Below are 18924 nucleotides of genomic sequence, written 5' to 3' on the forward strand. Positions count from 1 at the left end.
CAATGTGAGGAACTTACTAGATGTAAAAAGACAACTAAAGCTTTGAGAGGAAGTTAAAGCAGATGGCCCGAAAACGTTCTTGAAGACTGGGTGAACACACGGAGAGCAGACGCCCGAGGTGTTTCCAATGTGCACATCCGACTGAAAGCCCAAACTTTGGTTGCTGCGGGTTTAGAGCCACGTTAGAGGCACTTTTTGGAAAAATACATTTATTTCCGGTGATTAAAAATAAAAAAACTCTTTTAAAAAAAAGTGTAAATATCTCATATTACAACGTGGACAGGTGCGGCTTGTATATGTACACATTTTCTTTTCTTTCTAAACTTAGGTGGTGCGGCTTATATTCAGGGGTGCTCTATAGTCCAGAAAATACGGTATAATGCCTCTTATCTATAGCAAGTTGTAAATTGGCTTATTTAACGAAATTTCATTTGTAAAATTTCTTGTATTTGTGAAATTTGTGGAATCTCTTGTAAGTCGCTTTGGATAAAAGCGTCGGCTAAATGACATGTAATGCAAAAATAAATATGCCGCCGTGTTTTTCAGTGCCGGGAGAAGAAAGGATTTTCCTGTGAAAAGCACTTTGTGTGGATAAATGACGGCGAGAGGCTTTGATTTTGCCATCCGAATGTCGTTACCAAAATACTCCCAATTAACCAAATCAAGATCAAGCCGCTGCATGAGGCTATTAAAGCCCTGTTGTATGCATTGCTGTTTGTAACTCAGATGTTCGGACTCAAACAGGTTAAGCCTCTATCGCTGTTTCTTGTCAACATCAGATGGGTTCTACAAATCCTGTTCTATCCAGACACTAACACAAGCTGTCACACATGTGTGGTTATCTGAGCGCGTCGGTGCCAGAGATGGCTCGGCGTGACCCCGGCTGCTGCTGCTGCTGCTGCTGCTGCCCTCATTTACATGCTGATCGAATCACGAATGAACAACTCTCAGAACCTGCTGCGAAATCTTGCTGTTCAGTTTTTGATTAGATTTTCGATTGACAACAGCAACAAAACAACACACAAACCCATTCATTTTTTTCTTTTCTAATTTCACAAAGGATGAGGCATCGTTCATCCTATGTTAATGAGAGGGGTGACAACCAGCAGTGTGAGGAATATCTCACAAAATGGGTCAGTGGCTGTGAAAAGATGTGAAGACTGAGAGTGAGTCAAAAAGATAAACTTCCAAAACGGAGATAAGGCCAAAACACGTGGGTGAGATTAGCAGAGGTGACATTTATCAGCATTCATATTCATTGCCGCTTCAGTAGATGCACCGGTGCAATCCAACCTACACAAGAGTCAACCGCTGTGATCACTGGAATCACGCTCAGTTACTCCTTTTCAGCTTCATGTATGTATGTATCTATGCATGTATGTATGCATGTATGCATGTATGTATGTAGGCATTTTGTTCCAAAGGTTTTCCAAACATTCCATCCATAGCTCATGTTTCTCTTTGCCATGTGTCACACGTCTTAAGTTCATTATTTTCTGTAATCTCATCAATTGTTCCAGTTAGTATTTCAATAGCAGTCTGGCTTTGCGATATTCTTCTGATGGCAAATTACCAGCCCAGTTAAATAGGAAAGCAAACAGACTCTTTTTTTAATTATTTAAAACTCACTTCCTTATGTCAGTCTCATGTCTCAAACCCACTGATGTATACTTCTCAGGTGTGTGTGTCCTGGCATCATTTATAGCTGCTTGTGTGGGCGTGCATGTATCTAATTGGGGTTATTTTGACCCTTTAATCCTCACCAGAGCCCTGCAGTGTCTCTGGCAGCCATGCGCAGGCTGCTGCGCCTCCGGCTGGCCCTGGCACAGTTTGGCCTGACCGTGCTGGAGGAGCACAGCCTTGAGGAGAAACGCCAAGCTCTGGCCCGCGAGAGGAAAACCTCCGCTGAGAAAGCACTGGAGGAGTTTACACGCTGCACACCTGAGCCCAACTCCATAGGAGAGGTTAGTTGGTACAGAAGGATCCATTCATGTAGCAAATGGACAGATTATGCCAAAGCTATTTTATATAACACCTGAATGAACTGGTAATGCTTTCTAAATGACGCTGCAGCGTATTTTTGTTTTTCGTAATCTTTTCCATCCCCAAGTAAGTCACACACACACGTTTCAGTCTTGTTGACAAAATGTCTTTAGGGCACAGGAAGTGACAAATTTACACTTCAAAGGATTCAAAATATTGCCCTCAACATCAACTCGTCTCCGGTGCATGTTGATGGAGGGCTCTCCGTAGAGGTCAGAAGGTTAGTTGCGTATCATTGCCACTTGGGGACGCTAACAACGCAAAGTAACACCAGGCCTTTTTTTGTACTTCATAGCTCTCATCTGCGACCACAGACAAACAAATTAAACATTAAAATGTTTTTTGAGCTTCTGCATCTGTAGTTTTTTTCACGCTGCCCTCACGGTGTGCTTTCAAATAACCACGTAAAGTACTTTGTTAGTGTGGTGGAAATTTGTGGATTAAGCCCTTGTGAGAAATCAAAAGTATTTTGAACTTGCTTTGTGATTAAGTATTTATTACTAACTAGAATATAGAAGAATCATAAGAATACCAAAATCATCAACACAAGCCATGAGTACAGACAGAAGTCCAATGACTACAATTCAGCTGAAAAGGGGCAGATTGTTCTTTCTCCCACAGAGGAGCTAGAAGAACTGACCAAGTTTCTGGGGGAGAACAGGAGCTTTTATAAACCTCTAAAAAGTTTGTGACAAGGCAAGCAGAAGACCCGCCCCCCCCTGCAACAGGAAGATTAGTTGTAAACAGATGTCGTTGGGAGACGCCCGTGACCCTCCCTCAATGGGGCCTTGTCATGTAAGACGGACAGAGAAAAACATGATCTGGATCAGTCAAGGCACCTATCTTCACAAAACAGGATGCCATTGTGAACTAGGTCAGGTCACAAGTTTTCCAAGAAAGGTCACACCCCAAGTTCTTGAGACACTCACAATTTGCAGCTCAACCAATTCTCCCCAACAGTTTAGCAGTTGTGTGTCATCAATCACTGTTAAAACTTAACAAGTGCAGCCACAAAGCCATTCCGAGACTGCTCTGCTCCACCGTGTTCTCGGCCGTCTGGTATAAAAAGGTAATATGAATGACAGTTCAAAGTAAATTATAAACGCTTTTTTTTTTTTTTTTTAGAAGGGACTTTTAGGATTCTCCTGCATCAACCAACTTGATTTCCCCAGGCAGATAATCGCAGAGCCTCGAGGCCCTGACAGCCATCCGTCTCTTTTGGTTGGCAGACGTGCCCGTTGAAAAAGTAAAAGCATGTACCACGGCCCCCAGAGACCTCGGAGGGAGAGAGATCATGGAGAGACCTAAAAGTAAACTCTAAAATCTCAAAATCTAATCGAAATAGTCGTGGAAGCCAGCGTGAAGAGGCATGTGATCACATCTCATCCTTTTGGGTAAAATTGCACATTTAATATTGGTGGGTGTGCACAATTATTCTTATTATAGAGCTTTTGAAAAAGATGCCATGCTTTGATAATCCGTCAAATGTAAATCCGTGTTTTATCACACGCAGGCCTAAACAGCATTTATAGATATGTATTAATGTATGAAGAAATATTTGCGATGGCTCACTGGATGACAACCTGAGCGTTTGGAGGTGCCTTGCTCAAGGGCTCGTGAGCAGTACCCGCTAGGTGAACCGGCCCCTTTACAGCTACCAGTCCACACTCTGCACTCCGACCTGGAACCCGAGTCAAGTCCACTCGGACCGAGCTAATTAGTGACTAACGTAAAACCACTACTAACTACATTCACTATTTTCTCCACAGGCACCAGACCTCCTTCCACCCTCCCGGTTCTGCTGGTCAGCAGCTTTTCTAGAAGTTTTTTTGTGGTGATAAAAAAAAAGAGTGAATAGAACTGTCCTGATCCAGGTCGATCATTGTGAGAACATCGCCCGTCTTCCCCTCATCTCCTCATATGACTTTTCTTTCCTCGGGTCTTGTCCAGGAATGGGCGAGTGTGGGCAGTACTTTGGGGCAGGTGGTCCTCGGCCAGCTGGCTGCGGTCAGTTCTCACCACCCGGACAACATGGAGGCCAGAGCTCGCTGTCGGAGTCTGATGGGAAGATACCTCAGACTGCTGGCTGTGCAGGAGGACCCCGTGTATCTGTGTGCCCTCTGGGACACACACAAACAGGTACTGTACACCACACACGTTGATAAACTATATATATGTATAAATCATGTACAATATGTTGTTCCAGTTTCTTACTATTGAAATACAAAATCTATTTGGATCACATGTCCGGGGACCAAATAGGGTCCTAATGTTATGATTTAGGAACTTTGCCTCTTAGGAACTGGATTCCTAAAAGATGTGCGGAACAGATATATGATGTCCTCTGTGACTCTGGGTTCATTTTATGGGAGTTTATCAAATGTACTATTGACTGTACCATCTGAAATCATTCAGTGTTTTGAAAACATACAAACTGTACTTTACATGTCTCAGCCTCCCGCTTTGATTTCAACCTTTTTTTGGGGGGGGATCTGCTTCTTTTGAGTATCCTCTCTTTGTGAAAATACAATTGTAAACCACTGGCTTACAATCCTTTCCTGAACATGGATACAAAAAGCTGCTGTAGAACTAACATTGTTAAAGTATGGCATACTTAGTATGTATTTCTGACATCTCTTCCTCCTTCTGTAAACAGTCAAACTGCAACTCTCTCCTTTCATTAAGCAACTCTGCTCCCAACTGTTGTACTCTTCAGTAATGTTGTGACCACAAAAGAACAACTTGCTACTATTATAGAATTATTGAATAAAAAAATTATTAGTACCTTACTATTATTAGTACTATTAGTACTTTTTTGAATCTTTTTTTGGGGATTCTTGATGCGCACACACATTAATGGAGAAATAACCTAGAAAAAAACCTAGAAAAAGCTCCACGAGGCAAAGGTCATAGGGATTAGAGAGATTGATGTCATCTTACATAGTTGAGGACGGAGAAGATCAGGTCTTCGTGGTTTGTGACCGTGAGGGGGTTTCATATTAATCACGCTCATTGTTCTGTGATCTTGAAACAACCGTGTGAAGGAGGAGGCCTGGTCCGACCACAAAGCTGAGGAGAATTTAAAGAAAGACGGAGAATCAAGCGGACGAGAGCCGAGGACGACCTCTGCTAAAAGTGCTGATCTGCAGGTACAAACCTCCCTCCAAGTGACTACATCACTTCTGACTCATCTCAAACCTCCCGGAGCTCTGCATAGTTGTCCCATCGATAGTCATTGCAGAGAGATCTACTGTTAAGGGCAATGTATTATTTATGTGGCAACATTTTTGAATATTAAAAAGAAAAAAAAACTTTGGACCAACGGGACGTTGATAGAAGCCAATATGGGGTTTCAGTAGTCTGAGTGACACATATATTCACGCCGGGTGTTCACATCGCTCGCCCTTAACTCAAGGAAGAACTGCCGTCCACAGGAGCAGGACAGTACTTATAGTATTGACTTCTATTAGCTAATAGCATGTTTTGTTGTAAAAAAGAGATTTTCTTTTCCCCCATTATCAACACTTGAGACATGTTATGAAAGGATCTTGTAACAGCCAGTATGAGGAGTAGTGATGATTACAGTGTGAGGGTTACATAACCCTTAAGATTGCTTGATTACACAGCTTTATGTGTGTGCGTGTGTGTGTGTTCTTCTTGGCAGCCGAGGAGGCGTAGAGCCCAGCAGTTGTTGGCACAGGCCGCTCAGGCACTGGCCGACGCCGTCAGCCTGTGCCTGAAACACAAGCTGCCCTACTCCATCCTGGCCGAGGCCTCCCTCAACATGTCGGAGTGTCACGGCCATTCTGACCCTGCGGCGTCGGGCCAATACCTCGCCCTGTTTCAGGTGTTTACATCATATATTTACTCGTCCACTGCCCGAGGCTCATTTCTGTAGGACGGTCCACATAGAGTAAGACTGTGTGAAACTGTTGCACATATGCTGCCTACGACTGAGTGTATATCGGTAGTGTCTCTGCACACGCGGCCCATTACATATGTATGTAATCACCCACTGTAAGTCCTGCTATTACCAACAGCGCCCCTCACCCGTCTCCTGGTTTATTCCCAGAGCTGCTGCACCGTTGCCACGATGAACGAGGTCCTCGGCTCTGCCTGCGCCGGCACCAGTGCGTCGCAGCTATCAGCTCTGCTCAGCCTGCACAGGAAACTGCTCCTCACCCAAGAGGAGAGGCCCAGCAGCATGCTGAAGGGGGCGGAGGACTCCCTCAGTAAACTCTCTAAGGTACCGGGTCACCAAATCCGCCCCCCACTCACGATTTATGGATGCGGACACAGTATTGCTGCTGTTAAGGCCGAGGCTGCGATTGCACACAGAAGTGGAGCTTCGAAAAAACATTTAAAAGTTGCAAAACTTGCATTGCTGCTGATATGTGGGACAAATTGAGAACAGCTGCAGCCATGTGGCACCAACATCATATAGCTGGAATTTGAATTGAAATATTTTGTAAAAGATAATTAATTATCTGTCAATGTTATCTGTAACATTTCGAATGAATAGGTTGGATCAACCTTGGCAGCGCTGTTGGTTATGGGTTATGTCCTGCAGACAAGGGGAACTGTAGTCCTCAATTTCACAAGTGAAATGACTCCTGTTTAATTATGTTAACAGCAACAATTGGGCCTTTAGAAGGAATTCAAATTGAAAATTACACTTTATCTTTGAAAATGACAAAGTACAAACTGATTGTGACATTATCATCCTCATTTGTACATCTGGACGTAAATGAAATGTCATCATTTCATCTGTGACATTTCTGGACAAATTGCACCTGGAATTTTTGTGCATCTAAAATTAGGTGTTTGACTGCTTCATTTTTCAGATGAGTTCTAATAATTAAAGTAATGAATAAATGATTTACTGTTGTCCACAACTGCTGTTCTATATTCCAAACTGAGATTCTGTAACTGTCTTTTTAGCCCACTGTTAAACACAACATTTAATCCACTGCTAATTCGTCTTTAATCCTTTACTGTTTTAGAGGTTTAAGGTATTCAAACCGCTGTTAATTCATCATGCTCAGACTTATTTGCCGCAGCTAGCAGTCAGTGCGCAGGACATAGGGTGCTTTATAGTTTATAGAAGATATTGTAACATTTGTGAACATGAAATGACTTTATGGTTTGCAGGCCTTCAGCCAACTGACCATCCATCCCAGCCACCTTAGTATCCTTGCAGAGCTTCCACCCAACCTCAACATCCTGCTGCTTCAGCACTCTGAAGATGGGTAATTTCTCCTTTGTCCTGGTCTGTTTTATCTCACTATATTTCCCTGTATTTGCCCTGCTGCAAAATCTTTCGTTAACCGCCTCTGACTGTTTTATTCTGTATTAGTAACTGGCCGCAGGTCACATGAGTCGATATGTTTTGAGCTGGAGGAGGACTGCATCTGAAGATGAGGTGGCTTGCAATGTGTTAGAGTGGCCACTAGAGGGCTAGTAGAGAAACTATTTGTTTAGGGAAAGAGATGCATAATTGAAATTGAAGATGTTGAAAATCAACATGTGAAGTAGTGCATGCAGTTTACAAGTAGCCAATAAAAAGTTGATTTTGGGACTTTTTTTTGTTTTCAGGTCAGAACTTTACGGGGCCTTCTATGACATGACCAAATCTCCAAATCAAAAAGGAAAAAATAAGCAGGTTGCAGGTTAGATGCTCATGCATTTTCAATTCCTCTGACCCTACTGCATTTATGTATTTTCATGCTGCGTCTAGCCTGTCTCATTGCCCCGGGGAATATGGTATTCATGACACATACGTAACTAATTGTATCTTTGTTGTCAGCATTTCAATGGAGCCAAAATGATTTAGCATTTCCATGTGACATTTATTTGCAAGGCAGATGAAAAGTCCCGATTTAATGAAGAGATGGAGAGCGGAAAATACTTTAACCCCTCTGCTTACTGGCCTGGCATGTAAGACCGGCTTGCAAGTCATCACACGGTATCACCTGCTCACATGACCTTCTGTGGGACAGGTCTGACATAAGAAGTTGCTGGAACTGTGCAGGGAAAAACAAAAATGCTTGCATCTAGACAGTGAGGGGAAAAAGAATGGGATGTGGCAGCAGCAGAGAGGGAGATCTTATAAAAGGACCAGTGTGAGGGGGGGGGCAGGGTGGTGCTCATGGGGACCAATTACAAGGCCTGTATGTGTCTGTGTGTATGCCTGTCTTGATTGCGCGCCAACACTGTTGTTGCAGGTACCCTGACGTGCTCCAGGGTGGCCAAGGTTTCCGTCTGCCCACAGGCTCTGCTGGCACTGAGGGACCGGACTCGGGCCTTTGGCCTGGAGACCAGACATGACCCCATCAAGCCAACCTGTTGGCGCGGCGCCGAGGGCACGCCGGAGGCCTCCAGGGAGTGTCATGATGCTGCCCGCGTACGCCGCGTTGAGACCTCTGCTCTCCTTTCACTCTATTAACATTACCCGCTGGAAGTCTCATGAATAACCCCACTCCGCAGCAATCAGCATCACCTGGTGTCTCTTAATAAGACAGCTGATTCTTCCATCCAAGCATATAGAAGTGTGCATGGAAATAATTAGTGGCCTGAAACCAAAAAAGACCTTGTTAGGGCTACTGAAACTCTCCTTCTCCTTCACAGAAAACTGCCACAGAAGGAATGTTAGGTCTTCACTTCAGAGAAATTATACAAGATATGGAAGACTATTTGAAGCCACTTCTCGCACAGTTTGACTTCTCTTGCTTAAGGTGACGTATTCCTTTTGTGGCGTGGCATAATTCCTATATTTTCCGTAGCCTGTGTTCCTGTGATGTTATGTTTCTCCTCTGTTGGCATTTCCATTCGCTCACGAGAAGTGACTGCATGTCTCGATTTCTGCCACTGGATCACATCTCATGCAATCTGGCTGTGATGATCTTGTCAGTCACGAGGTAATGCAGGCCTACTGATCCTCACCTGTCCTAACCTCCTTCAGACCCCAGGCTGCCACACCACCAGCCTCTGAAATGACCAAAACCAAAGATAAAGACGAGAAAGGGAGCTCAGGTAAAGCTGTCCTGTGTCTGTGAGCACCAAGGGGCCTCGTGGTCATCCTGACAAGCAGTGTAACGTATGAACATCCAACATGTGCTGAGATTCTCACCGGTTGCCATAGATGCAAAGTTCCTGCTATGGCTCACCCCCCTTCTGGCCAATGTGGCTTTACGTGTTCTACGTGATAAACGTATATCTACACACAACTTAATATCTTGCATCCTTTAACCTCTACAATGTTATAGCAGTACATGTTGTTGTTGTTGTTGGACAGCATGATCATGAAGATTAAAATAAATCTGTGTGTGTGTGTGTGTGTGTGTGTGTGTGTGTGTGTGTGTGTGTGTGTGTGTGTGTGTGTGTGTGTGTGTGTGTGTGTGTGTGTGTGTGTGTGTGTGTGTGTGTGTCCAGCTAAATTAGCAGCAGAGCCCGGGGAGTGTGTGGTGTTGCTGGCAGACAGGGGGTTGCTGGAGTTGCCGCTGGAAGCCTTGTCCATCCTGCAGGGTGAAGGCCTGAGTTCTGTCTCACGAGACTTCTCCCTGCAGCTTCTCCACAGTCGCCTGAACATAGAAGAACCGGACAAAGGTACCAGAGACACGCACTAATATTTTCAGAAATGTTTGCAAGCAATGCCAAACCAAACTTTATTCTATACGGGTTTTGAAGCCCAATAGGCACTTTATTTATTACTAATACAAAGGCTTGTAAAAAAAGAAAGGTGGCAGAAGTAAATTCTGAAAGTACTTTGGCTACATTACATAGCCGTGTACAATCAATGCTATGATGGCACTATGTCGTTTGCCATTTGTTAAGTGTTCAAAAAGCTGGCCAGGAACAAGCTGGTAAAAAGGGAACTATACAGATGTTTTATTCATTCTTACTATTAGATAAATATACCAGTATCGTATATATGTGGTATCAAAGTAATTCTTTTTGTATCGGGACAACTCTACTAACCTCATCATTGTTATGTTGTGGGTATTACGTATTATTCAGGAGCAATAAATACAATTCACACCAGTTCTTTGACAGTAGATTTCTGCTATAAATTGCAGGATAGGTGTTGTGGAAAACATACATACAGTTGTAGGAGTCGACAAAGTAGTGCAACGGTTTGAACCGGTGGACCACAACAAAGAACAGGAATAAACCAAAAAATATGACCTACTATGAAAGATTAAATACAACAAATTTCCTGAAAGAACAGCTTTCTTGATTGGAGAAATAGGACGATGCAGTCTTAACGGTCTTATCTATCAAACCGTTCATAATCAGATAGTTGTTTTTTTAACAGTATAAATTGTCATTCCGCGTTATGTCTGATAAAGAATTGCTTACATTTGCAAAAGCATCTGGATTCAGACCGCATGCAGCCATCCATAGAATTGGAATATGTTCAGGGGAAAAAGGTCATTTCACATCCTGCTGGCATGCAGAGGTTCATGCGGACATCCGTCAACGCCGAAGCTTCACTGGAGAGGCTGTCCATTAAATGTGGCCATTTTGATGTGGCCGTCAGAGCAATTTACAGTCACCACTGTAGGTTTTAGGTTCCCAGGAGTAACTATGTAGAATGTGTATGCTTATGTATTTTAGGAGGTTCAATCTCTTATAAAAAGTATTCTATCTAGTATTCCTTAATTCTATGACAAAGCCAGCTATCCACAAAAATACACAACTGTCATGTAACCTAAAAAGGAGCCTTAAACTACCAAAATTGAGCATTTGCTTAAAGCAAAAAAAGAAGTCATTAGCTCTGTATATTTTCAATCTTTAATATGTGTATAATCGCCTGAAACTCAGAACACTTAATTTAAAGAAGCCTACATAAGAAAGAGGTTCTCCTTACGGCATCGACGCGTTTCTTCAGGAGCCCAGAACAGGAGACGGTGAGGAACCAGTACAGTTGCATTGTTGGAGGAATGTTCTGAGCATCAATATGCAGAACTCTGGTCACACAAACCCGTCCCAAAGGTCACGTGGCTGCAGTCCACTAGTTAAGCCAGTCGGACTGTTTTTCTCTTCATGTTGTTGCAATCATTTTTTTTTGTCTAATAAGGAAAAAAAAACACAAATAACATTTTTATACGGAAGGATAGTCTTGAATTTGTATTTTAATCAAATGGAATGGAACGTAAATTGAGATTAAAACTATTTTAAGGAACGATATATAGACATAACTACAAGAAAACAACAAATTAGTGAACTACAAACGTATGGTCAGAATATGTCCTTTTGGCAAAAACTTAGTCAAAGATGAGCAGATGAAGTGGTGTTCTGTCGTACTGTCGGTGACGGGTCGAGCTAGATTTCCTGTTGAGATATGATCCAAAATCAATTGTTTTGCGATATCTATATTGTTCCTTGATTTCCACTTCATGGGAATAGTTTTTTGGCTTTCTTATCTTTGAACCGTATGAGCAGCGATGTATTGGAATTAAAAAAATCAAATTCCTCATCTCCATGACAAACCACTACTGTGCTTCAGTGCAGCACACTGAACAACTTCAGGTGTCTCGGCCATAAAACCACCATCAACTTCAGACAGAGAGGTCTGAAAGATTCGCCCCGAGCTGGCGTTAAAGGTTGACACCAGTGAATATTTCCCTATTAACTCCCTCGCTGGGAGGCTTCCCAAGGCCCTCTTTCCTTTTGAGGAAAGGTCAGGGAGGGATAGAGATACCAGCGGTTCTTCATCACAAAATCATCTATTAGAGCTCAGTTGTGCCCAGCGGGATGGTTCTCCTCTCCGTTCTCTCTCTATTCGGACACAACAATCTGAGAAAATATGAGTGAAAGGTTCATTAAGCTCTGAATAAAACCTCGCCAGTCTTTTAAAAAGATTATTTATTTTACTGTGAATTTCAACTCTCTTTAGCGGGTGGGACCTGGCTGTACGGTAATGGGTGCGAGTGGGCTCGCCCACAATAGATAAAGACGTTGTTCAACACCACGGGCAATTGTATGTGTTATTCATATTCGTGCAAAAACCAACAGGGAGATTTGGCAAAGATATGAAAGTCGACTGGCTCATTCCAGCAGACCAAACCCTGTGCAGGTTTTCTCCGTCAGAGGTTATGATTGATCCGCTGCTGTTCTACCCGCGCTGCAGTTACATTGCATTATTTTGGTTTGGCAGACACTAGAGCATGTGTCTGAGTGCTGCGGTGCGGCTCCTTTGGGAGATGGACACTCGCTAGGACCAAAGTGTCGGAGCGATGGACCAACGGAAGGATCGCTGGAAGGAAAATACTTTGGTTTAGTCAAAGAACTTCTGTTCAAGTAAAACAATTTGTTGGTTTGTTAGCAAAAACGGTGGGGGGGGGAGTAATCAGATAAACCCGGTAATTTAATTGAATAATCCATACTTAATTAATAGTCAGTGTTTACAACAAGGTATTGCTGCCATGAGGAAACTTTTGCGAACTGTTCTTCAGTCACCAATAAATGTCACACTTTGATATATTTTTTTTCAGTCCAAATGCTCTGCAATCTTCCCCGTAGACAAGTGTGTGTATTAATTCCGCTTCCTGTCTGTGCAGTTGAAAGTGACAACAAAAAGGAGACCAAAGGTGGCAAGGGAAATAAGGGGAAGGGAGATCAAAGCCCAGCCATCAAAGTGGTGAGTTCAGTAAATTAATCTGGGCCTGCCAGATGCAGACGGCAATATTACTTCTACCTGCAGTCGGCGCTGGCAATTATTTATTTCTTCTTGCTTCCCTTTTAAGTGTGTTTTTTAATCAATTATATAATGTGTTTTCATAAAGATCCTATTTCTAGCTTCTGAGCGCTTATCCTCCGTCATGCACCACTTAGGGTTGTTGTTTTTTTTCAACCAAACCCGTCCTTTTTATTTGCATGTATTTTGCTCTGTTTACTCTTCTTGAACCCCTCATATTTGTCAGAACTGGGGGGTATTCCAGAAAGGAGGTTTAACAAACTCTGAGTCTATCCTTGAACTCAGAGTTGACTTACTCTGAGTATCCGGTTCCAGAACAGCTGATCTGCGTTAGTTCAATCAACGCTGAGTACGTTCACCTTGAGTTAAGCTCGTGCGTGACGATTATTAAAAAGCCATCATCAATGGAGCCCCGATACCACGAGTCACCATGACAACAGTAAATAAAAGAGCAAGCAGTAAATCAACTTTATAAATCAACTTCACTGCGATGGAGTTGGAGGTCCTTCTGCAGGCCTACGGTGAGCATGAGGATATTTCGCCGCAAATGAAATACAGCTGCAGCAGCGAAGGAGAGAGCGACTGCTGCGGGTGGGACAACTTGCACAATTGGTGGCTGACTAAATACTTTTTTGCCCCACTGTATATAGCCTACTTTTTAATTAATATATATCCACCCACCCAACAGTTGTAGATGGTGTCATCTGCACAGTTGTAACCCCTGCAGATACTCAGATCTTGCCTCAGATGGTAGTTAAAAGTATTCAGAAACAGTATCTTCAGTAACAGGAAGATGATGAGGAGGAAACGCTGTCAGCTGCCACAGGGAGCGATCCGGAGGGGCCTACTGAAGTGTGTCTTAATATTATCTACTGGCAGTGTTCTGCCCATTCACATTCTAGAGTGGAATTTGGAGTTTGACACATGAATGTCGTCCATATGTTTCCGAGTTACCAGTAAAGCGGTAGCGTTCTAACAGAAATTACTCTGGAAATGATAAAACGTCTAATCTGGGTCGGAAGACTCTCGCGCCGCAAAGCATTTCGAATCACTAAGGCTTCGGTGTCAATTGGATTCGGTAGGAAAGGGCGATCCATGTCTACCAGCTTTCTTCATGTGGGAGGAGACGGTACAAACTCTGGGTTTCTTATAGTAAACCTGCCAGCGAGCAGGTGATGTTCACAGTGTCTGTTACCATGGTGATTGACTCAGAGTTTGTTACCTCTCTATCTGGAACGAATAACTCAGTTTCCCTGATCTCAGGGTTAACTTACTCTGAGTTTTCACTTAACCCGCTTTCTGGAATACCCCCCAGGTATGTATGTACTGCAAACATGCAAATGTTTAGCTATGAAAACCTTTGATTTACTTCCTCAGATGCGTGTAAATCGTGATTTGCCTGCGAACACCTTCCCTGTGGACATACGTCACATGAAATGTATCTTTTTGTTAAGTATTACACCTACTTCTGGTGTATTTCTGTATTTGTCTTCTTGACATGTATTCATAGAAATGTTTTTCAAATATTACTGTTCTTAACATAAACCCCCACAGGCATTGTTGACCCTCACAATGAAGTTAACATCGGTAAGCGGAATTACATTACATACCTCACATACTTAAAGCATCGAGTGTGACTTGGTGAATCCCAGTCTGGAAATGTTCTGTACTGGGACGGAGGGAAGGCTTGCTCTGTTAGCGTAGAGCTCTAGCTTCTTGTCTTTGGTGGAAGGTGGGTTTTGGACTTACCGGTGCAGATTAATGTCCTCTTTGTGCTGCATTGCAGCCGGTCGTTGCCCACGACTCGCTCTGCACGTCAGCCTTTCACAGCAGCCTTCCCTCCTTCACAATACAGTATTTTACGTCGTTTCATTCTGCTTTTGTGGCCTTGTATCAGTCATATTTCAGTTCCCAGTTCAGTCTTTAGCAATGTACGGAACCATCATTCGCGCATGTTGTTGGCCGTCCGTCACAGAAGGCACCAGCCTGAGCACGAGGGTGAAGGAGATTTTGGAAAGCCACAGTCAGCACTGTAGCCATCTGTGGGAGGGCTGCGTGGGCAGCAGAGGACCGCACAGGTCAGAACGCAATGTCTTTGTGTGGTTTGTGACAACGCGATGCACCTCATGCACGCTGCTAACCTTCCCCAATATGTGTCAAGTCTGTCCGAGATGGAGCGGCTGCTGTGCAGCTGCAGTGCCTTCGTTTACCTGGGGATGGAGAGCTTCGTGGCAAACATCCCACCTGCCAAACTAGCAGCAATCGATCTGTCTGGTACAGTATTTTTATATCAATCAATGTATGTTTTTTTTTTTTTTTTTTTAATCTTTATATTTCCATAAAACGAATGCCAAACAAATCCAACTGTTCAAAGGCCATTTTAAGTGTAATAAAGAAGAAATAACAGGAAGAAGTGTCGTGAGAAAATTTTCATCATCAAGGGGTTTTATAAGCATGCATTTCTATAGTACATGAACATTTTTGTAGTACATTTAAGCTCTTCTACAGGCGCTGGAGGAGTAATGGGTGTTAACGGTGTTGTTGCACTGTGCCAAGCAGTAGTTTATCTGCGAAGGAGTGCAAGCGAGTCTTAAATATTTAATCTTATGCACTGTTTTCTTAGTTAAATCAGAGCGCGTCTGTTTGAAAGCCCACTGGCATGTTTGATGAATGCACGGTCAATGGTAGCCCCCCCTGCTGTGAAAAGCTCCTTTTCATTTCCATCTCACTGGAAGGAATTGACTGACTAACTTTCACACCCATTTCTTGAGGTAGACATAACAAAAGATTTCCCTTGATGAAGCTGAACTAGTTACCAGTAAGATCAATATAAACGTTGCTGGATCATATAAAACCTGAAAGGATGAGAAATGTCTTGAAGGTTGTTGAGATTTTTTATAGCCTTTTAAATTGTGTATTATGAATAAATACATCCGTCAGAATACTGTAAATTCATTTGGCGTGGAACTTTTTGTTGATTAAGCTTTAAAGTGGACTTAACCTCTTCAAAAGCCATCAATCTTTTATTCCCTGTGTGGTTTATTTATGGATATAACCCTGTTCTGTAGCGAGAAATCCGATTCCTGCTACAGTTTAACATTCACACAACTTCACTCATCTTAATGTCTTTAGACATTTACTTTTCTTTATGTGGTGCTTTAAGTCAATCAAGAGCTTGGCGGAAATAAAACCCAAACCGAATGATTTTCTTTTTAGTTATTCACAAACTGGGGAACATCGCGTAGCACAATATCACTGGAGCCTTTTCTCTCCCTCGGCACTCATCAGACGAAGAATAACCTGCTCCGAACGACCTTCCAGTTCTTCAGCTCTCCGAAGAGATTTTACAAAACAACAGTAGGGCTTCATCTTAATGGCTTCCTTCAGAATGGGTTGACTTTGGGCGCGCTCAGCGTGATTGACGGTTGAGTGTCGGGTTGGCCCGACGCGTGGCTCCGGGCCAGACATATGCGCCCTCCCGCTACCCCGGCGCTAGTGCTGCTAACTATAGTGCGACGAACACCATGGTCTGAAAATTCCAGCTGTTACCCAACGACGAAGCGGGCCTCTCCCCCCTTAATTAGGCAGGATAAGATAAGCCGATGGCGGATTTGAGTAGGAGAAAAAAATAAGTACGTGCGGCACCATCTGCACTGCCGTCCCGTGTGGGACGCGTGTACCGCTGCGTCGATGACGTCCATCTGGTTGAAGTAATGATATGGCGCTTCTTCACGTGACTCTCTTGATGGACGTCGTTCTGCTGTGACCGTAGCTGGACGTCACAGCCGAGTGGGCCGATGTTTTGGCCCCGAGCTGCTGAATAGGGACGGACGCGGCCGTCGTTGTGTGGGGAGCCAGCCGAGCCGTAGGTCTCGTCCCGGTGCTGGCGGAGTAGAAGCCTCTGCGTCACATCTACAGAGATGGTGTCACAATGCTCCAGTTGAGATGTTTCTTCTCCTTGCGGGGAGCCAAGCGTCTAAAATGCAACGTTTCAGGTCACAGAAGAAGGTGTTTCGCCTCCTCATGATCCCAGTGGCTAAATGCCCGAATCGATGTTCAATTAAATGTATTTTGTATTGCCCATAATCACAAATTTGACGGCTTTAAAATGGTGGAAATGCTGCATCTATAATGAACCATTAAATGTCTGTTGTGTGCAGCATATCGGATTAACTAACAACCTCTGATAATAAAACACCAATGTAGGAGTCTCACACGCGGACTTTTCACGTCAACGTGTTGCCTTTAGATAACAATGTGCTTCCCCTTCAGCTTCTGAACACGGCTTTGTTAACCGATCTTCTCAATAACTGAATTGTCACTGGTTTGCTGTTTCCATATTTTGAGCTCAATGTGTATCTACTGTTAATACTTAAATAATGCAACAATGTAAGTGTACAAGTCGTATGACTTAAGTTACATATTCCTTCCAGGGAAATGATCTTGAAATGAACCCTGAAGTAGTGCTGGACTTTGGTGAAGACAGAAACTCATCATTGCTTTTGGTCAAAAGCACCTTGCATATGTTTTAATAGAGCATTGTAGTCTAGGACCCAGTACTCTTATGTGTGTTGTGTAATGTCGTTTGTGAGAACTTGTACTATAATATTGTCATACTGCTTTTAGTTGTCTTGTTGGAGTTTTATTAATATTGTTGCCGGATGATGATGATGATGACGATGATGATGATGGTGGTGGGGTTTTCTCTCCCCAGAGTGTCGCCTGGCTCTGCTCTTCGACCGGACTCAGAACAGTGCCAGTGTTCTCCGCCAGAGGAACCTCGACATGCTCAAGAGGTAACGCAACAGCAGCATCACGGCAAGCTTCTAAAGCAATTCCGTGGTCCTGTTTTACACTCCAGACGAGTTTGACTGGAGGACAATTAATGCTTTTATGATAATATTTTGGCAGTAGTTTCTAGAAACGGGGCTTTCTCTCTCTTCCTTAGTCTGTCATCATCTCACTACAAACGCCTCGTAGTGACCACGTCCGTATGGGGGTAATTGATCCTATGTAGATTATTAGGACCCATTATGCAGTTTTTTTTTCTGTATTTCTAACTCGGACTGGCATCTTATAAACATGTGTATATGTATAGTGATAAAAAGGCGCCTTGTTGTACTTTGAGACAAAGCTGATAATGGCGTGTCTCTTTGTTCCAGCGCAGCGCAGGTGGAGCTGGAGAAGCCCCCAGAGACCGCTCTGCTGCTGAGTTTGGGTGGTGTCGGCTGTATTGTCCTCAACCAGTGGCACAGCACCCTTCCTCAGAACACACGCAGCATGACCAAAGTGCTAGACTGTAGGTTTTGGACATGTCTCTGACTACATTTTCCACGACTAACTATTAACCTTCAATGTTTTAATTTAACCCCCTTAAATATTTACGTCAGCTTATTGTGTGTGTGTGTGTGTGTGTGTGTGTGGCCATGTGTTCACGCAGGTTTACTGAGGGTCAGACTGACCTCTGGCCAGACCGTCCATGTCCTGAGGAGAGGAGACAGTGAGGTCACAGCATCATATGGTACTGTTTATCCGACTCCCGCCCTCATTGAGCCTCACATTTTGCACTTCTCTTTACTGTAAATACCCACACGCCTCATTCTTTTAATGGGTTCAGCAGAGATGCGAGGCTTTGGCTGAATAACCTCCCCCTGTAGTTACGGCTTGTTCTCTCTGGTTGGTTCTCTTTAGAGAAAGTGCTGCGCGAGGACTCGAAGGAAGGCCGCGCTCCTCACAAAAGGACTCTTACACCGGCAGCCTTCAACTGCGTTGTCTACGGCCTCCCCAACTTAATTGTCACATGATGTTGCATATCCTCACTTGTATTTCCAAGTTGAAGGCTGCTACTGGGACTTAAGGGGTCGCAGATATTTCATTAAAGGGGATCCTTGAATCTTCAGTTCTGTGTTTTTAGTTTTTTTCTTGTCATTATAGGGTTGATACTGCACACGGCAGACTGAAGGTTCAATAAAGCCCTCGGAGCTGTCAATGCTGTGGGTGAAAGCAGCTCACAGAGATTCAACCCAGCCCCATTCTTACTGTATTCATTAAATGAGCAATGTTGCTGCTGATATTGCCCCGCCAAGTTGTGCTTTTGGGATCAGTAAAGGATCTGACAGATAGACGTGAATGTAGAGTACAGTAGATTAGATTAGTGTATCATCAGCAATTTACCATCGGAG

General features: G+C 43.5%; 1 protein-coding gene across 5 annotated transcripts in view; it reads left to right on the plus strand.

The window, feature by feature from the left end:
• Positions 1 to 18641, plus strand: part of cfap46 (cilia and flagella associated protein 46) — a 44700-nt gene extending 26059 nt beyond the window's left edge. For all 5 annotated transcript variants that reach the window (XM_078104647.1, XM_078104650.1, XM_078104648.1 and 2 more), the window contains exons 40-59: positions 1767 to 1964; positions 3994 to 4182; positions 5088 to 5192; positions 5708 to 5890; positions 6116 to 6289; positions 7195 to 7292; positions 7639 to 7712; positions 8268 to 8446; positions 8671 to 8777; positions 9005 to 9075; positions 9475 to 9648; positions 12606 to 12685; positions 14120 to 14180; positions 14297 to 14329; positions 14718 to 14820; positions 14904 to 15016; positions 17457 to 17538; positions 17905 to 18041; positions 18183 to 18263; positions 18434 to 18641. In XM_078104647.1, the coding sequence (XP_077960773.1) occupies positions 1767 to 1964; positions 3994 to 4182; positions 5088 to 5192; positions 5708 to 5890; positions 6116 to 6289; positions 7195 to 7292; positions 7639 to 7712; positions 8268 to 8446; positions 8671 to 8777; positions 9005 to 9075; positions 9475 to 9648; positions 12606 to 12685; positions 14120 to 14180; positions 14297 to 14329; positions 14718 to 14820; positions 14904 to 15016; positions 17457 to 17538; positions 17905 to 18041; positions 18183 to 18263; positions 18434 to 18546 (2355 nt within the window). In that variant the 3' untranslated portion in view covers positions 18547 to 18641. The remainder of the gene's footprint in view (positions 1 to 1766; positions 1965 to 3993; positions 4183 to 5087; positions 5193 to 5707; positions 5891 to 6115; positions 6290 to 7194; positions 7293 to 7638; positions 7713 to 8267; positions 8447 to 8670; positions 8778 to 9004; positions 9076 to 9474; positions 9649 to 12605; positions 12686 to 14119; positions 14181 to 14296; positions 14330 to 14717; positions 14821 to 14903; positions 15017 to 17456; positions 17539 to 17904; positions 18042 to 18182; positions 18264 to 18433) is intronic.
• The last annotated feature ends 283 nt before the right edge of the window (positions 18642 to 18924 follow it).

The sequence above is a fragment of the Gasterosteus aculeatus genome, chromosome 6, assembly GCF_964276395.1.
Source record: "Gasterosteus aculeatus chromosome 6, fGasAcu3.hap1.1, whole genome shotgun sequence".
Classification (NCBI taxonomy): Eukaryota; Metazoa; Chordata; class Actinopteri; order Perciformes; family Gasterosteidae; genus Gasterosteus; species Gasterosteus aculeatus.